At 33.7% G+C, this 18704-nt stretch overlaps 1 protein-coding gene across 5 annotated transcripts in view; it reads right to left on the bottom strand.

The window, feature by feature from the left end:
• Positions 1 to 18704, bottom strand: part of RUNDC3B (RUN domain containing 3B) — a 245960-nt gene that overhangs the window by 60567 nt on the left and 166689 nt on the right. For 4 of the 5 annotated variants that reach the window (XM_037836576.1, XM_037836579.1, XM_037836577.1 and 1 more), the window contains one exon: positions 14499 to 14656. In XM_037836576.1, coding sequence (XP_037692504.1) covers positions 14499 to 14656 — 158 coding nt within the window. The remainder of the gene's footprint in view (positions 1 to 14498; positions 14657 to 18704) is intronic. The other variant, XM_037836578.1, reaches the window with a different exon arrangement.

Genomic DNA, 18704 nt, shown 5'->3' with positions numbered 1-18704 from the left:
ATATCGTCTGGTTTTTTCATATGCTTTATAATTTTCTGTTGTTTTTGGCCTCTTGGCATTTGCTGAACTTGATAGGGTTCTTTTAGGATTTGTAGACCAAATCCTAAAATTGAAGTCCTTATCTCTAATTTATCAGATCTACAGCTTCGTGGAGTACACTTTCTCTAACTAACCAGCAGGTGGCGTCCACGAGCCACCTGTTCTCCACAAGCCAGTTCTCCCCTGCTTAGCCTTTTTGGTGAGTGGGGGAGTGAGTCTTGTGGGGTCCAATTGGTGTACCAAGCTTGCGTGTGTAGTTGGTGTTGCCTGCCCTGTATATGGGGCGTGTTTCTGGGCAGTCAGGGAGGGGGGGGGTGGCTCTAACAATCAAATCTCCCTGGTGATCCTAGAGTTTTAAAGCTGCTGCAATAGTTTAATCCTTCAGTTCAGTCCTGCCACAGTTTGTCTCTGCCACTGACCCACAAGTCCTTGGTATTGGCGTATGGCTCCTGAGACTTGCAAGTGGGCCCCTCTTCCAGGCCGTGCACCCCGGGTCCTCTGTTGAGGGATGATTGTGCTATGTCACAGGTGAGTGCCGTCCCCCCAGGGCAGTTCTGGGCTGCTGGGCTGTGTAGGGAGGCTCCCAGTCTGCTGAAATGATGGCTGAATGGGGCTTTGTTAATTCACACTGCTCTACCTTCCCAACTCTGGGACAATCAGCTGAGGTTGCAGGGAAGGCTAATGTCCACGCCCAGTTTTGTGGTGTGTGCCTGTTTTCTGAAGCAATTCCGTCACACTGGGTTGTCTGGGGCAGTTCTGGGCTATGGGGCTGGCGATGGGCAGGAGTGTTTCCTGTCCACCAGGATGATGGCTGTGAGCGGACACCCCCCTTTTCTTGGGAAGTTGTGGTGTTTAGTGAATTTTCTCAGCCACTGGATTATTGCGTTTTGTCTCAGAGCTCTCCTAGTTCTGCTCTTGACTTGACCTGCCCAAATAGCAAGTCTTTGAAGCTTTCTGTATTGGGCTTCTTAGAGTAATTGTTTTAGAAAAAGAAAAAAGGATTAAAAAAAAAAAAACAAAACAAAACAAAACAAAAAAAAAACGGGCCCTCCTCAGAGATCTAATGGGTTATTGAAATGCTAAGAGACAAAGCAACCAGGGCCATTAAGGAAAGGTCCACAGGGCAGAGAGATCAGCTTTTCTTCGGGATTTGCATATGCGCCTCAGGGCCCTTCCCCTTTCTATGTTCACCAGAACTCCAAAAATCCTCCGCTTTTATTTTGGAGTTTTTCGTGTTGTTTTTTTTCTATGCCTGTCTCCTCTCTGCTGGGCTGGCTGCTCTCAGATTCTCTGGTGTCTGGTCTCAGTCTATAGATTTCGCTGATCTCAGCAGTTCCACGTTTTCATGAGTGTTGTATGAAGTATGCCCAAAGTCAGATTGCTCTGTGGTGTCCAGTCCACGCAGTTCCTGGCTTTCTACCTACTTTCCTGGAGGAGTAACTTGATAGTCTAGGGAGATGAGCTTCTGCGCCTGAATAGGATCCTTCAGCCCCGGAACAGGTCGGCCGTTCTTCTCCCGTTCTCAGTGGTGAGAATAAGTTACGACCCATTCACTACATTTTATCCATTCATTTGTTGATGGAGACTTGGGTTGTTTCCACCTCTTGACTACTGTGAATAATGTTGCTATGATGAACACTGGTGTACACATTTGTTTGAGTCTGTTTTTAATTTTTGGGGGGTGTATACCTAGAAGTGAAATTGCTGGTATATGGTAATTATATGTTCAAATTTTTGAGGAACCACCAAACTGTTTTACAAAGCAGCTGCACCATTTTAAATTCTCAGCAACAATATACAAAGGTTCCATTTTCTCTGCATCCTTGCCAATGTTTATTCTTTGTATTTTAATTAATAGCTATCCTAGTGTATGTTACACAGTGTCTCACTGCACTTTTGATTTTCATTTCCTGGATGACTAATGATGTTAAGCATCTTTTCATATGTTTATTGGTCATTTGTATATCTTTGGAGTAATGTCTATTCAGGTCCTTTCCTCATTTTTAAATTGGGTTGTTTGTCTTCTTGTTGAGTTGTAGCAGTTCTTTATATATTCTGGATACTAAATCCTTATCGCATACATGACTTGCAACTATTTTCTCCCATTCTGTAGGTTGTCTTTTCTCCTTCTTTATAATGTCCTTTGATGCAAAAAAGATTTTAATTTTGAAGAAGTTAAGTTTATCTATTTTTTTCTTTTGTTGCTTGTGCTTTTGAGTTATATTTAAGAAATCACTGCCAAATCCAAGGTCGTGAAAGTTTTCCCTACATTTTCTTCTAAGAGTTCTATGGGTTTAATGCATACATTTAGGTCTTCAATCCATTTTGAGTTAATTTTTCTATATGGTGTGAGGTAGGGATCCAACTTTCTTTTGCATGTGGATATCCAGTGTTACAGTACCATTCTTTCCCCATTTAATGTATTTGGTACCCCTGACAAAAAACACTTGGCCTCAGGTGTGTGGATTCATTTTTGGACTCTTAATTCTGTTCCACTGGTCTATGTCTATACTTATGCCAATACTAATTGTATTGACTACTATGGCTTTATAGTAAGTTTTGAATGTGGAAAGAAGGGATCCTTCAACTTTGTTCTTTTTCAAGATTGTCTGGATTATTTACAGCCCCTTGCAATTTCATATGAATTTGAGAACTGGCTTTTTTCTGGGAAAAAAAAAAAAAAGGCTTCTGTAAATTTTGATAAGGATTGCACTGAATATATAGATCCTCCCAGATAGTACTGCCATCTTAACAATATTAATTTTTCCAATTAACATGGATTGTACTGCCATTTATTCAGATCTTTTATTTCTTTCAACAATGAAGCATCAGTTTTTGATGCTGGAAAATCCTCAAAAACTACTAGCAAACTGAATCCAACTGCATATTAAGAGGATTATATACCATGACCAAATGGGATTTATCCCAAGAATGCAATGGTGTTTCAACAAAAGAAAATCAATGTGATGCATCACATTAATAGAACAAAGGGAATAAAATCCTATGTGATCATCTCAATTGATATAAAAAAGGCATATGAAAAAATCCAATACCCTTTCATGATAAAAACACTCAGAGAAATAGGAATGGAAGGAAACTTCCTCAACATGATAAAAGACATTTTCCAAAAATCCAAACTTAACATTATACTCATGGTTAAGGACTGAAAACTTTCCCCCTAAGATCAGGAACAAGACAAGGATTCTCACTTTCACCACTGCTATTCAACATTATAATGGAAGTTATAGCCAGGGCAATTAGGCAAGAAAAAGAAATAAAAGGCATCCAAATTGGAAAGGAAGAAGTAAAGCTATCTCTATTCATAGATGACCTGATCCTTTACATAGAAAATCCCAGAGAAGAAAGGTTCCTGGAGGATCTCTGTGTAAGGCCCATTCTTTCACCACTGCAGTACACTATGAGGCAGGCAAATGAATTAATAAGATAGGTTGAAAACCCCATGCCTCAGTTTCTTTCTTTGCCATCCTAACCATTTATAAGTGTGCAATTCAGTGGCATTAATTACATTCACAATGTTGTGCTACCATCACCACTATCTACTTCCAAAATTTTTTCATCAACCTACTCAGAAACTCTGTATCTAAACTAAGCAACAATTTCCTATTCTTTCTTCCCTGCAGTCTCTGGTAACCTCTAATCTAATTTCTGTCTCTATGAATTTGCCTGTTCTAGATAATTCATGTAAGTGGAATCATACAGTATTGTTCCTTTTGTGTCTGGCTTATTTCACTTAGCATAATGTTTTCAAGGTTCATCTATGTTGTACCATGTATCTAAACTTCATTTATTTATACGGCTGAAAAATACTCTATCGTATATACATACTGTGCTTTGCTGATCCATTCATCTATTGATGGATACTTGGGTTGCTTCCACCTTCTGGCTATTGTTAATAATGCTGCTATGGCCATCAGTGTACAAGGATCTGTTTGAGTCCCTCTTTTCAGTTCTTTTAGGTATTATCTCTAGGATTAAAATTGTTGGGTCATATGGTACTCCCATGTTTAACAAACTCTTAAGGACTAATAATATTGAACATCTTATCATATGTCCATCTTTTGATTTTGAATTTTGACTAGTATTAAATAGACAAAAGCAATTTAGTTATTTATTCTAGCAGCAGAGTCCTGACCCAGCTATATCAGCTAAGAGACCATTCCTGCAGTTCCTGGTTCCCAGCTTTCTGGCACGGCTTGGCCTTCCTTTTTCCAGGCCTGCTTCCCCTATCTTTATATCCCTTCTGTGAGCTGCAGATATCTTTGTAATGAATTCCATTTGTGCTTAAAAGTTGGTTGAGGTTGCTTGCAACCAAAGAATCTTTTCACTACCTTAAAGCAAGCAAAATATCTTAAATAATACAGGGCAATACAAATATAATTCTACTTTTACTCTGGATTGATCAAAAACACCAAAGGCTTTTCATTGTGAATCCGTTATATCTTTTCAGAAGGAAATCTTTCTTAAAATAGAAAACCAAATTTAGCAAAAATGTACTGCTGTTTTAACTCCCTTTTTTAAATAGCATTCCACATCCAAGCTGCCCATTACATAACTGGCTAAAATTCAATTTGTGAGAATTTGTAACATAAACACTCGGCATCAAGAAGTGTGTATTTACTCCTCTCTTCTAATAATGTAGCATTTTATAGGAATTAAAATTCTTTATCTAAGGTTCATCAGGTTAAAATGTGCAGTTTCAATAAAAGACAACTGCATGTTCCCAGAAAAATTATGTGCTTCTAATAATACCTTAATATTTTATAACACTGACCTTCCTCACATGATGCTTTACACCCATCATGTTTCTGTATGGTGCTCTTCCCTTTACCAAAAAACGCTTCCATTCTTCCTCCCCCTTGGTTACCTGGAGAACTCTTAAAAATCAGTGTTCAACAAATATCAAATTCTTAGTGATGCCTGGACCACCACCCCATGCTTGTTCTGTACAGCGTACATACTTCCATTACTGTTCACTTATATACACATTTATATATAGTATTGCATCATTCATATATTGGATATCCACTAGGCTTTGATATTCTTGAGGTTTAGTTACTCCCTTTTAAATTCTTATTACCTAGCATAGCCCTTTGAACAAAGTAGGTACTCAGGAAGTTTGTTTATATATTAGAAAATATAATTTCAAAGGTTTATCTTTATAAAATGGAAATTTGATATTGGTAATTCCACGGATTCTCTCCATGTCCAGCCCCAAAACTACATACTCCCTTGCCCTTTATGTTTGAGTGACAAGGGTCTACCACAGAATATCCTATATTTGCTGCGCTCTTTAATGTCTCTGTGTTTTTGCTCATGGTCTTTCCTATGCCTGGAAGGCTCAACTCTTCCCATACTAGTCTTCCAAAAATCTATACCACTTAATGGAATTAGTATAAGGATCACCAGCTCCTTAAATCCTTCCCAGTTTATTCTCCTTCACAATGAAATCCTTTGTTCCCCACTGTATCCTATACAAGCCTCTATCATAGCATTTATAACATCTTACTGCTCTTACTGTTCATATGTCTGTCTCCTCTATAAACAAACACCTTGAGGGCAGGGACTAGAACAGATTTATTTCTGTACTCTCAGTTCTAAGCCTAGCATATAGGACAGAAGAGGGGCTGAATAAATGTCAGTAGAATGAACAAATATTGAACTGGAAAATGCCAAATTTTATCATTATCAAAATAAGCTGTGGTCCACAGATCTTTACCTAAAGGACAACAGAGAATCTTTAAAAATGTGAATCTTGAAAAAATTCTAATCTGCAAGCGAAAATAGCAAATGTAGAATATATTCTACTTCAAAACTCTTAGAAATTCCTCTCGCCTCTCACCCCTTTTCTTGCAGGAGTGCCCACATGTCCTCTCACATACGTTCTTAATAAAACTTAAAACTTTCTACCTACTTACTCAAAAAAAAAAAAAAATCTTAGAAATTAAATACCACTGCACCTTTCTTGTTTAAAATACAAAAACAACTGGGTACCTTTCAATGTTTAAGAAGCAATTAAATTGCTAAGAATATAATAAACATCATCTTGCTTTATTAGACATCACAGCAAACAAACTTCTAGTCTTGTGATTCTCTACTGTAATCTGGGAGACATTTACAAAATACTGATACCCAAGTCTCAGCTCAAGACCAATGAAATGAGATTCCTTTGTGGTCCCCAGGCAATGCTAATTAATTAATGTTTCCCAAGTGAATCTAATGTCAGAAAACACATTTTTCTCTTGTGAAATAATAAACTACGTTATCTCACTGGGTGTTCCTTCTTAGACTCATTCAGTCTCCTCTTTCTCCACTTACTGCTTAAATGTTGGCGTTCTCAATGATTCCTTCCACTGCTAGTCTCAAACTCCTCAAAGAGCTTTCTTAAATATAGAGTACCTTGGCTTCAAAAGTGAGATCCTGCATTCTTTTGGGTCCTGAATATTATATATTCCTTATTTTTAAAGAAAAAGAAGAATATTAGATTTCCACAATTTGGGATTAGGCTGAAGTCTACTGTTGCTTACAAGCTCTTTTTAAAAGATATAGAGATCTATATGCTTTCATAATAATGTTTAGCACATTAAAAGCTATTATTTTGTTCTTTTGTTTGATTTCATATCTTGTGGCTCCATAATTGAGGACTTTCTCTCTTCCTTTGCTTCTTTTCCACTTACCTCAGGGGCTGTGCTGATTCTCATGATGTAATTATACTATCAGCTGCTGGGCACATATAAGGTATGTAACCCTTGGCACTTAAAGATTTAGTGGTTTCAGCTATTCCTAAGCAACCCCAAAGGTACATGATGAGAAGCAATTTTTAATTCTGATAAGGCAATACATACTTTTGAACACATGGGTTATAACATGAGTTTTGGAGTAAGCTTAGCAACATGCCTAGCATCAGTACTATAGCAAACCTTTGCTATCATAAGGTAACAGTACATCATAAGAATCACAGCACATCAGACAATATTGTGTGATGCTGTCTGTGAACACAGTATATTGAGAAAATTCTGGGGTAAAATCTTAATGAAAATAAAAGATCTACCATGACAACAGTAACACAGAATTTTACTCTAATGGGCAGAATGTCTACATTGTGAGCACTGAAATGTTCTGCAAAATCACACAGAAAATAACTGGCCTTACGGGGAAAAATAGGGTTAGGGGCTGATAACTCAAAACCCATTCAAGTTTTGAACTAGAGGACAAACAATAACAATCTTAATAAAATTATAAACCCAAGTAAAATCATTTGTTAAATTCCTATTAAGTAAACAAATACTATAATAAATCTCGATTTATTCAGTAAACAAATATTATAATAAATCTAGATTTTAACAACAACAGAGTAAAAGTCAAGTGGAAGAGAGTGTAAGGAAAGGTTGAGGCTGCTGACTCATGAATACAAGAGTAAAATGCACAAATATGGGGCAACTATTAAAAAAAAAAAAGTCCAAGACATACTTTAACTGAACCAGAGGACTGCACAGAAAAATGAGCATCCTGTACAGCGAGACAATGCCATCTATTGGTGGTTTGCTATATGTTGGCTGTATTTTTGCATTCAGCTGATGTTATTACTTGCAAAACATTAACCCCTAGGAAAATTCATCTATGAATCAAGGTGATTTCCTTGTTCTACAGACATCATCCCCATACTTATGAATCTCATATGAGCTAATTCACATTGTAGAATATATTGTATATGTATAACAACATAAACGTTCATAATTATTCTCAACAATAAAAGGGAAAGCAAAACAAAACAAAACAAAATCTTCACCTCATTGGTAACAATTAGAAAGGAGACTTTTACAAAACTTTTACAAAGGAGAAATCAGGCTGTCGCCACCTGAATACACCATGCAATCTTAGCATCATTAAAAGTGAGACAATCAGTGGGTTTCCCAGTATGATATAATATGAAATACACAGCACCACCTATAAAATATTCTTGCCAAAGAAGTCAAATCCAAATTTTATCCAGCCCCTTAAAGCAGTGGTTCTCAACTCTGGTTGCACATCAGAAATTTTCAAATATATAGTTGCCTGTATTCCACCTCTGACCAATTAAATCAAACTGTCTGGTGGTGAGGTTCAGTCAGGCAACCTCATTTTTAAAAATATTCTTAAAAAGCACTCTGGATGATATTTATACGCAATGAGTATGGAGACACAGAAGGTTCCCTGGCTTGATAGGTTATACAGGGAGGCCGCCTCCTAAGCATTGGGAGCCTGAAGGTGGGCACCAGGCTGGGACAAGGCCAAAGCTTTGCATGCCTGAAGGCAGACACCAATTTAGATAAGGGTAAAATCACCGGTCTCCTTCTGTGCTCCTGTCTCCTGCTCCTGCTGTCTCCCATCTAGCCCCAAAGAGACTGTCCCTTGAGATCAAAGACATGCAATCACACCTTATGGCTTTAGAAAAAATGCACCCTCCCTGAAATACCTGAAAACAGTCACATAGGAGACTACCTTGTATGCTATAAAAACCTGTAGGAATGAGTAGAGTAAAACTTTCTTTTACATGAACACAGAGATGGAGTCGGCTCCCTTCTTTCACAAATGAGGGTTAAGAACAACTAATTTAGAGTTAACAGGATATATGTCCCAGAATATACAGTACACAACAGTGCTTCTCAAACTTCAATGTGTCAGTTAATCACCTGGAGATCTTGTTCAAATACAAATTCTGAATTCAGGTGTGGGTGGGGCTTGGGATTCTGCTCCCAGATGATGTTAATGCAGCCAGTCCACAGTCAGTAGAGACTGTATGGACCCAGTGCTATCTAACAGAAATACAGTAAGAGCCGCAAAAGTAATTTCATATCTTCTAGTAGCCATATTAAAATGAAATAGGTGAAATTAATTTAATGTGCTTAATTAACCCAATACACCCAAAATATCATTTCAACGTGATCAATATAGAAAGTTACTGAGATATTTTATATTCTTTATTTTATATCATCTAGTATAGATTTTATACTTACAGCACATCTGAATTCAGACTAGCCACATTTCAAATATATACTAGTCAAATGTAGCTAGTGGCTAATGTTCTAGACAGCACAGGTACAGAAGAACAAGTTAAATATCGTAAGAAACCAATCCAAAATGTTGGGCATTGTATAGGAAATGTTACTAGGTTTCTGCAAATAGACAAGACAGGAAAAGTAAAGGTGGGAAAAATTGCTGTAAACCATATGTAGTACATGACTTTTTTTGAATCCTGAGTCAAACAAATCAACTATAATAGACTCTTTTTTCAGACAATTGGGGAAAAATGATTAAGGATGAGCATTCAGTGATAAAAAGAATTGTTTCTAACTTTATCAGAAGTGTAATGGCACTGTGGTTATGTGAGAAAATGTTCACATTTTTTAGAGATGAGTACTGAAATATGAATGAAAGGACATGATTTGCTTTAAAATTGTTCAGCAAAAAAAAAGAGAAAGAAATGAAAAGATAGATAAAGCAGATGCAGTAAACTCTTGGCAAGTGTTCAATGTGGGTTCAAATCAGGCTTTTATTGTGCAGTTCTCTTTTGCAATTCTCCCTTATGTACACTTGAAAATTTTCTTAATAAAAATTTATATAAATAGCTTTAGAATTTAAATGAAATTTTTATAAAGGTCAATTACATGCTAAACAATGGATGTAACAATGAAAGTAATGGTTATTTTTACAATAATGGTATGTGTATTATTTATAAATTGTAATTTGAGGAGCCTTCTTTTTTGCAAGCACTCAATGTAAAACATTTACTAAATAAGAATTCCAAAGGTGAGCCTTTTTCTAGTTTAATGATCACTTCTCAATGAAATATGATTAATTTAGTAATCACCTATATCATATTATAGTTCTATCTGTTGCTAGGTGCCCCACTCAGATATGTCAACATCTGTTCTGCCAGCAGTTTTAATGAAGCATATCATAACTAAAGGCAATGAAATAACATCTATATCATATTAGCAGTTTTTCCTTTGTTAATATCTAATTTCCCAATAACACCCAAGAAATTACAGAACATGGTTTTAACCCTATCTAGTAATTGGATTTTTTCTCTTCTAGATACATTTCTTGACTTTTCTGTCCTTATATGGATAACAGAATATGTAATACATATTAGCAGGACTGTAGTTTAATATTTTAATAACTGTCACCTGCCAAAACAAATACATGAGCAGGAATTGTAATAATTTATCCATTATTAAGTAGGCTATGATGACACCATTGTACTCTCTCGTTAGGATTTATAGCAGTCATACTAAGCTTCTGAACCAGGACACCATAGCATCAGTGCCTTATGATTTGCAGGTTTGTAGGCTGATGGATCCACACCACTGCTACTCACCATGAACTACAACAAATTGGTTCTTTAACTGTAACAATGGCCTAGTTGTAGCAAATGAATGATCATCTAAAAAAAATTCTTTACTTCTACTATTTAGATCCTTCAGTTCCTTCACTAAGGAACTCTATAGGACACATTGCTATAGCTACAATCTCTCAAACAGAAAAAATTAATCAGTTAACTAGAAAAAAATCTGATTATGCAAATTATTGGTATTAAATATGACAAAACCATTAAGGTTTTGCACATATACTATGGCTGTCTATTCCTGAGGTTTGAAATGAGTGCTTTACAAAAAATCATTTGTACAGCAGATCATCTCTCTGAGGGTCAAAACTGAGGATGAGGACAATGCCCCCTCCATATATGGCACTCTTCAAATAATGTGATTGATGATATCAATCTGTCTACTTCACTAACTTGCAAGCCCCTTGTGAAGAGATTATGTCTTAATCTCTTTACTCTCAGCTACTTGCACAATCCCAAGGAGAAAGAATGCAGTTAATAAATGCTTATTGAATGAAACTAAATTAAAAAATGAAGTTTTCCCACCAACTGGCATAAATAAGATAACAATGAGATTTATTTTAAAAAGCCTAACAGAATGCATTTCCTAATCTTGTGACAAACTTTCCATGTCTTTTTCTAAATTGTATAATTGATAATTTAAGTTTGTTTATAGTTATTTTATTGAATAAAGTTTAATGTACAAATAAAATGGAGTTAAAAACAGTTCTTGGAATAAAATAAAATAAAGCTGTATCACAGATTTCAATAAAATGATGAGAAAAGAAACCTAGAATAATGACATATCTCCCAAAAAATAATAACATTATTCCTATTCATAGTATTCAGAGATTTAAAACAGTTTAATATTTAAAAACTCCAACCCTAAACTTAATCATTCACATGTAACCTTGTCAATGCCTTGTAAAATACTCCAAATTAGTACTGCATCAAACACGTCAAAGAGGAAAAGAATTACAGCTAAAAGTGGCACCCATTAAGTAGTAAATAACTATGTATGTCTCCCACACATACATGGTATATACAAATCTATACTATGATTACAGATATCAATCCAACTGCCATTTTGAAACCAGAACGCAAAAGTGCATTTCACAAAACTCATGGCTAATACAATCAACTCCAAACTCATGTTTGAGCTAACGTAAAATATTTTTAATTTACTACTCATCTTTCTGAGTGAATTTATTAAGGAATTTTTAAGGTTCCTATAAACCAAAGCAGAGGAATAAACATTCTTTAAATGCCTTCTTTTGCCTACCTATATTATTATACACAGTACTCATCGTGATCCACAAGGTATTATCTCCATTTTATGGATGAGGAATCTGAAGCTCAAAAAGATTAATTAATTTAAGATTGAGATCATAGCTAGCAAGCGTACAGCCAGTATCTGAAAAGTCTTGTTTTTCAAGAAAGCTTCAAGATGCTTCTACATTACACCAGAGTAACTTGTACTCTATTGCAAAACTACAAAATGTTCAGATTTTATGAGTATTCACAACACATAATGAAAGCATACTTTAATAGTAATCTATCAATTAAGAACTGTATAAAAAGACTAGGTTAAGTGACAAAGGATTAAATCACCCAGGAAAAAAAAGTCAGCACAATGTAGAAGTAAATATTACATGCCTCATTTTCCATTTGTTAATACTCCTTTCCTACCTGTTTTTCTTTATACAGTATATTTTTTAATCTTAGGGCCACTTTTTTTCCCAGGATTAACAAAGGGAATTGTAGTGCCTACCTTTTATTGTAGGCCTTCCTAACTTAGTAAAAAAATCTCAGCAAGATAAGGAAAAAATATGTTCACTCCCTATAGCAGCAAAAATGAAGACACTAGTCTGCATTTTAAAGCTCATTATGATAAAGTAGTGGATTGTGAGCATTCACAAAGGAATGTACTTACTCTCCTGTTCAGTATTCTTGAAAGTGATTTTTGTAAAAAGGAACCTTGTAAGATACCAATTTATACCCAGCCAGAGACTGTAGCCATGTTATGTGAAAGTAAATCTTTAATCTCTCTACTCAAAAAAAAAAAAAAATAGCCTAAATCTGACTGGTGGCCTTAATTTTTATTTGCTCTTCTGGTAACACTTTTAATTAAAAAATCTCCTTAAAGTATTTAAAAACAATTGTGAAGTTTCTATGCAAAATCACAAGGATCAATGACATTCCTCTTTTCTCCTACATGCATAGAGGTATGATAAAACCCGTAACTTGGATAAATGTTTTTCCAAACTAAAAAGTTTGAGAGTCCTTTTTTTTCCTTTAAATTGTCAAAAGTAAAATAAATGTGATCGATTTAAATTTAATTCAAATGAAAATCTCTTTTAACAAAATTAAAACTGATTTTATAATTATTCTTAAGTGAAAAGCAACCTACCAGTATTATCTGTGAAAGAAAAGGAAATTACCCTCTTACTCTTTTAACTTTCAAAAAAACTAACCAGAAATCTCCATTGTTTGGCTCTTGATGTTATTCTCCTTGTTTATGTAAAAGGCTATGGAAAGTATCAATCTGCTCCTCAATGAGTGATGGCACATAGGACCAACCGTCTTTAAAATATCAGAAAAAAATGTAAGAAACAATATATGGACATAGTTCTTTTCATCAAGATCTAAATTCCTAGAAAACATTAAATTTTTATGTGCCTTAGTAAAACATTTTTTTTACTTAGATAAATCATCTTTTATATTTACATGGTCTCAAAGTAGCTCCTTGCATATTATGTATTAATTATGAAAAGAAAAAATAATCTTCAGAGGAGAAAAACACCTTAACCAAACAATTAAAATTAATATCACCAATAAAAGGCAAACAGACACCATGTGCCTCCAATGTGATATCCTGAGAAGCACAAAACCACCTTATACTGTATTCCAAACCTCATTGCAATCATTAAGAAAGAGCAAGCAAACCCAAATCAAGGGACATTCCATAAATTTACTGGTCTGTATTTTTCAAAAATTTCAATCTCATGCAAAACAAAGACTATGAAACTGTTCTAAGTTAAAGATAATTGAAGAAACCATCAATTAAATGCAAACATGCTCCTGGATTGGATCCTCTACCAGAGAACAAAAATTGCAATAAAGGACATTATTTGGACAACTACTGTGAAATTGTAATATGAATTACAGGTAAAATGAAAGTGCTGAATTGATGTTAAATTTCCTAAATTGATAACTAAGGTATGATTATATAAAAAGATATCTCTATTCTTATGAAAGACACAATTATGTATTAAGGGGTAAAGGGGCACAACATATGCAACCTCTCAAGTGGTCAAAAACATGTTATGTATGTCTGTGCCAAGGGGGAGAGATCATAAGCCAAATGTAGCAAAATGTTGAAAATCAGTGAATCTAAGAAAGGGCATATAGGAATTCTTTGTACTATCATTACAACTTTTTAAAATTTTGAAGCTGTTTCAAAATAAAATATTTTAAAATCACCTTTTAAGATTAAATACATATTAACATGTGAAGATTTTCATCATGAACAATTAACTGATAAAAGTAAATTTGGCAAAATAGTATGTCTAGTACAAGTGCTTTGAATAGTGATAGATGAAGGAGTTGTACCAGAATGTAGATAAATACACAGCTTTTCTCATCAAAAAAGTCCAGCTAGGAAAAAGAAAATAGTCAGCTGCACTAAATTGTACTTAGTGATATTCTGGCACAACCATTATGCAATAGTACTGCACTTTCAGTACTACTGGTCTAATATGCCACTTTTTTTTAATCAATCCATTCTCTTAAAATTATCCCTATGCATCTGTAAGAATACATGCCAAGTTACAGCAGTTAACTCTGAGTAGCATGATGGTGATAATTATTTTCTTGTATTTTCTAATGTTTCTGCAATGAGCATGCATTTCTTTTGTAAGAAGAAAAACAAAAGTAAATTTAAAATAGAGTAAGTAAAAATAATTTAACTTAGTAGGAGGCAATCAGGTTTCTTGTAATTTGAATCCTATGTCAGAACACATTGTTATGTTTTGTTTGCATATTGCCAAAATTTTCTCAAAAGGATCTCACTTACAACTGATCCTGAAGCTCCACAATTATGTATTCCAGTTGTTCCTTCTCCAGTTTATGGGCCAGATCAGAATCTTCAATCCTTTGAAGTAGTATTTTATTCTGGGAGACAGATTCAGACAATTGGTTCTCTCGAAGCCGTAAGAGTTCTTCAAGGTAACCCTTGAAAAATAGTAGCACCAGAATGTAGCAACTGCAAAATTCTAATACATATCTTGAAAATAAATGCTTTCTTAATTTATATGGTAATAACAATTTCAAAGTATCAGTAAAACACAATCATTTTAATTGAATGGAAAAACTTAACATATGTTCTCTGTTATTTAAAACTCTTCTCTAAAGTTCAGTAAAATATGTTTATAATTTAATGCACAACTTAGTTAAAACATAGTAATTTCTAAACTCAAAGGAGTGATAAATAATCTACAGGCTTCCTAACTTCAAAATACAGACATAATTTCAGAATGAACAATTAGAAAGTTGCTTCTATTGGATTATTTTTCAAAACACATAGATATTAATATTTTAGTGTTAATATGTTAGTGGGAGGCAATATATAAATTTTGGTTAGGCCTGCAAGCTTAGAGACTGCCTAGCCCTGTATCTCAGTTCTACCACATAATTTGGACATCTACAGTGAAATTGTAATATGAATTACAGATAAAATGAAAGTACTGAATTGATGTTAAATTTCCTAAATTGATAACTAAGGTGTGATTATTTAAGAAGATATCTCTGTTCTCATGAAAGACTGTGTATCCTTGGGCAAGTTACTTAACTTCTCTGGGCAAGTTTTCTCATCTAATATAGTGGGAGCAAGAAGTATATCTACTTGTGAAGATTGAGTCAAAATAGGTTAACCGCTTATTAAATGAGTCAGTATAGGTAAACGGTACGGGGTACAATGTATGCAATACAACTACTATTATTATTTTCAGACATGTAATAGATATGAGAATTCTTGGATTGATCCTCTGTCTCTTAACCTTTCACTCATTTACTGTTTCTTGTCCCTTTGTTCTCCTGTCTGGGAGACTTCATGGAATTCATCTTCTAAACCTTATATTGAATTTTTTAATTCAGGAAACCCTATTTTTAATTTCCAATAGCTCTTTCTTGTTTTCTGATTGCTCTTGTCTCATGGCATCCTATTCTTTTTAGCTGTAATATGTTTTCAAATTCCTTTGATGGATATTAGAATTTTTTATTCCTTAAAGTATGTTTCTACTGCATTATATGTTATCCTATTCAGGTATCATTACAGTTTTAGCTATTGTAGCTTTATAATACATGTTAATAGTAGCTATTAATACTCTCCCCCTCACTGAGCTTCATTTTCAGATTTTTCCTAACAATTCTCAAATATTTGTTTTTTCTATAACATGTTTATGAAATATTAATTTTTACTAAGAAATATTTCACATATACACAACTTATAATAAACTATGAATATTTATAAACATTAGTGATTTTAAAATATTCATATACTCACCACCTAGATTAATTACCAATAACTTTAGAGCACCTATTGCTTCTCTCTGATCATACCCCGGCCTCCTCTGCAAAGATAACATATTCTGAGCTTTGTGTTCATCATCCCCATGCTTTTCTTTCTAGTTTTACCAAAAATGTATGGCATCTTAAACAGCATATTTCATTTTGCTGGGTTTTGTCTATATTCTTTTGAAACTTGTATTTTCATCTACAGTGCATCTAGTTACAGTTCATTCGCAATCACTACTGGATGGTGATCCATTGTATGAATATTGCATACTTTATTTATTCACTCTCCTGTCAAGGGCTAAGTAGATTATTTTAGGTTTCATTTATAAACAATATTGCTATAAACACTGATTTATAGGTTTCCTGGTACACATATCCAAGAGTTTCTAAGAGTTGACTAGGAGTGGAATTGCCAGGTCATAGGGCATACATATCTTCATACTTACTAGATAATGCCAAATTGTTTTTGAAAATGTTTATACTAATCATATTCCTACCTGATATTATATTCACATGAGCTTCTATTGGTATCAAAGTTATACTAGATTCATAAAATTCATTTAAAAATATTCCTACTTTTTCAGTTCTCAGGAACTGTCAGTATAATACAGGGATCATGGTCTTCTGAATGGCTGGTAGGATCCACCTCCAAAACCATGAAGTCTGAAGATTGTGTGTGTGTGTGTGTGTGTGTGTGTATAGATTTTAATTTACTTATTCAATTTCTTTGATGGCTATAGTCTATCAATTTTGACAATATTTATAAAAATTCTTTATCTACGTTTTTTGATGTTGACATAAAATTGTTAAAAGCATTCTCTATTTTTGTTGGGGGGTGGTCTCTGCTGCATTTGTAGTTATGTATCCCACTCCCTTTTCATTCTCAAAATTGTTTATCTGAGCCCTAACTCTTTTTAAATTTTATTATTCTTGCTAAGATTTGTCTATTTCGTTTTGTTTTTTTTGTTTGTTTTTTTCAAATAATCAGTTTTTGGCTTTGTGATTATTTCTTTTTCTATTTCATTATATCTGGTCTTATTTTTATTATTTCCTTCTTTTGAATTCATTTGGTTATTAGTTGCTTATTTTTTTGATACTTGTCTCTTCAAATTTCAATCTATCTTTTTGAAGATAAGCACTTAATTCTACAAATACTGCACTCACTCTTGATCATTTCTAAATATTTCCTATTTTTTGACCCATAATTATTTATAAGTTTGAGTTTGTAAAAATTTCCAGGTAAACGAGTGGTGTTGAAATTTCTGTACTGATATCTAACTTTATTGCATTCAAGTCAATATTATATCATTTCTTTTATAGTTACAGACATTTGTTTTGTGATCTAGTATGCTCCATAATAATTGTACAACTGTCTCATTTGTGCTTGAAAAGAGTGTATATTCTAATTGTTAGATACACCTTTTTATATATTTTAGATCAACCTTACTAATTGTATTAGTCAAGTTCACCACATCTTTACTAATTTCTTGTCTGTTTAATCTGTAAATTACTCTGAAAGACATGTTAAAATTTCCTACTATAATTATAGATGTATCAATTTCCTCTGGACTTTCTATTAATTTTTGCTTTTTATTTTTCAAGGCTACATTGTAAAATGCATGTAAGTTCAGCATTTTTATACATTCCTTGTAAATTATTTTTAAAAAGGCAACAACTTTACTTAGTCTTAATAATGTTTTCTGCCTTAATGTATGTGTTGAATGATATTAATATAGAATTCTTTGGTTGGTATTTGCCTATTATATCCTTATCCCTTTACTTTTAACTTTTTTTGTCATCATATATTAGCTGTGTCTCTTACAAACAGAATATGGCTAAATATTATTATTATATTTAATAAATCAGAGTTTGTCTTAGCTGGCAAGTTTACACTATTTACTTTTATGGTGATGTTGACTTATTTAGTTATATTTAGATTTATTTCTACCACCTTATTTTGTGTTTGCTATTTACCATTCTTATTTTTTCTCATTTGCTCCCTTCTTGATCAAAGTTTTATTTCTTTTCCTTGTCACTACTAGTTTGGAAGGTAAACATTTATTTCTGTTCTTTTAATTGCATCTACTAAATGATTAACTTTAGAAAGAGGCAAGCATATTAAAAAAATGTCTCTACCCTCCCTCACTATAATAAGGCTTCAAAACGCTTTACCTTCAACTATCCTATTTCATACTTTCTTATATTGTTAATCAGAGTTTTAGTTCTACTTTTCTTTCATACATCCAATGATTGGCTACAACCAGCTTGTACAGGCTCTTGAGAGCTGATTATTAAATTTTCAGAAATTCTGTCAGTTAAACATTGCTATTATTAAAAATTAAATTATATTAAGTAAATCATATAAAAACAAAAGTAATAATACTCAAAACTTATCCCTTCCTAATTATTTTACCTAATTATACTATTACTTATCCTCTTAAGATCATTTATATCTCTTATATCTCTATAGTAGAAAAACTATATAATGATGTGCTACTGTGCATCATTTCACAATTCTTCATTTGGTGATGTCACACTGGTAGCTTAAACTGACCATGTTGGGAATATTTACTCCATAAAAATTGGCAAATGCTACAAATCAGGGCTCCGTCCCCCATTCCCTCTGCAAGAGCCAGTTAAACAAACCAGCATACCACTACCACCCCCTATTGGTCATTATTATTGCTGCTGTTTTATGTAGTTCAGG

This window comes from Choloepus didactylus, chromosome 5 (genome assembly GCF_015220235.1).
Source record: "Choloepus didactylus isolate mChoDid1 chromosome 5, mChoDid1.pri, whole genome shotgun sequence".
NCBI classification, from domain to species: Eukaryota; Metazoa; Chordata; class Mammalia; order Pilosa; family Megalonychidae; genus Choloepus; species Choloepus didactylus.
The sequence above is the reverse complement of the archived record's forward strand: the minus strand, read 5'-3'. Positions and strand labels throughout refer to the sequence as shown.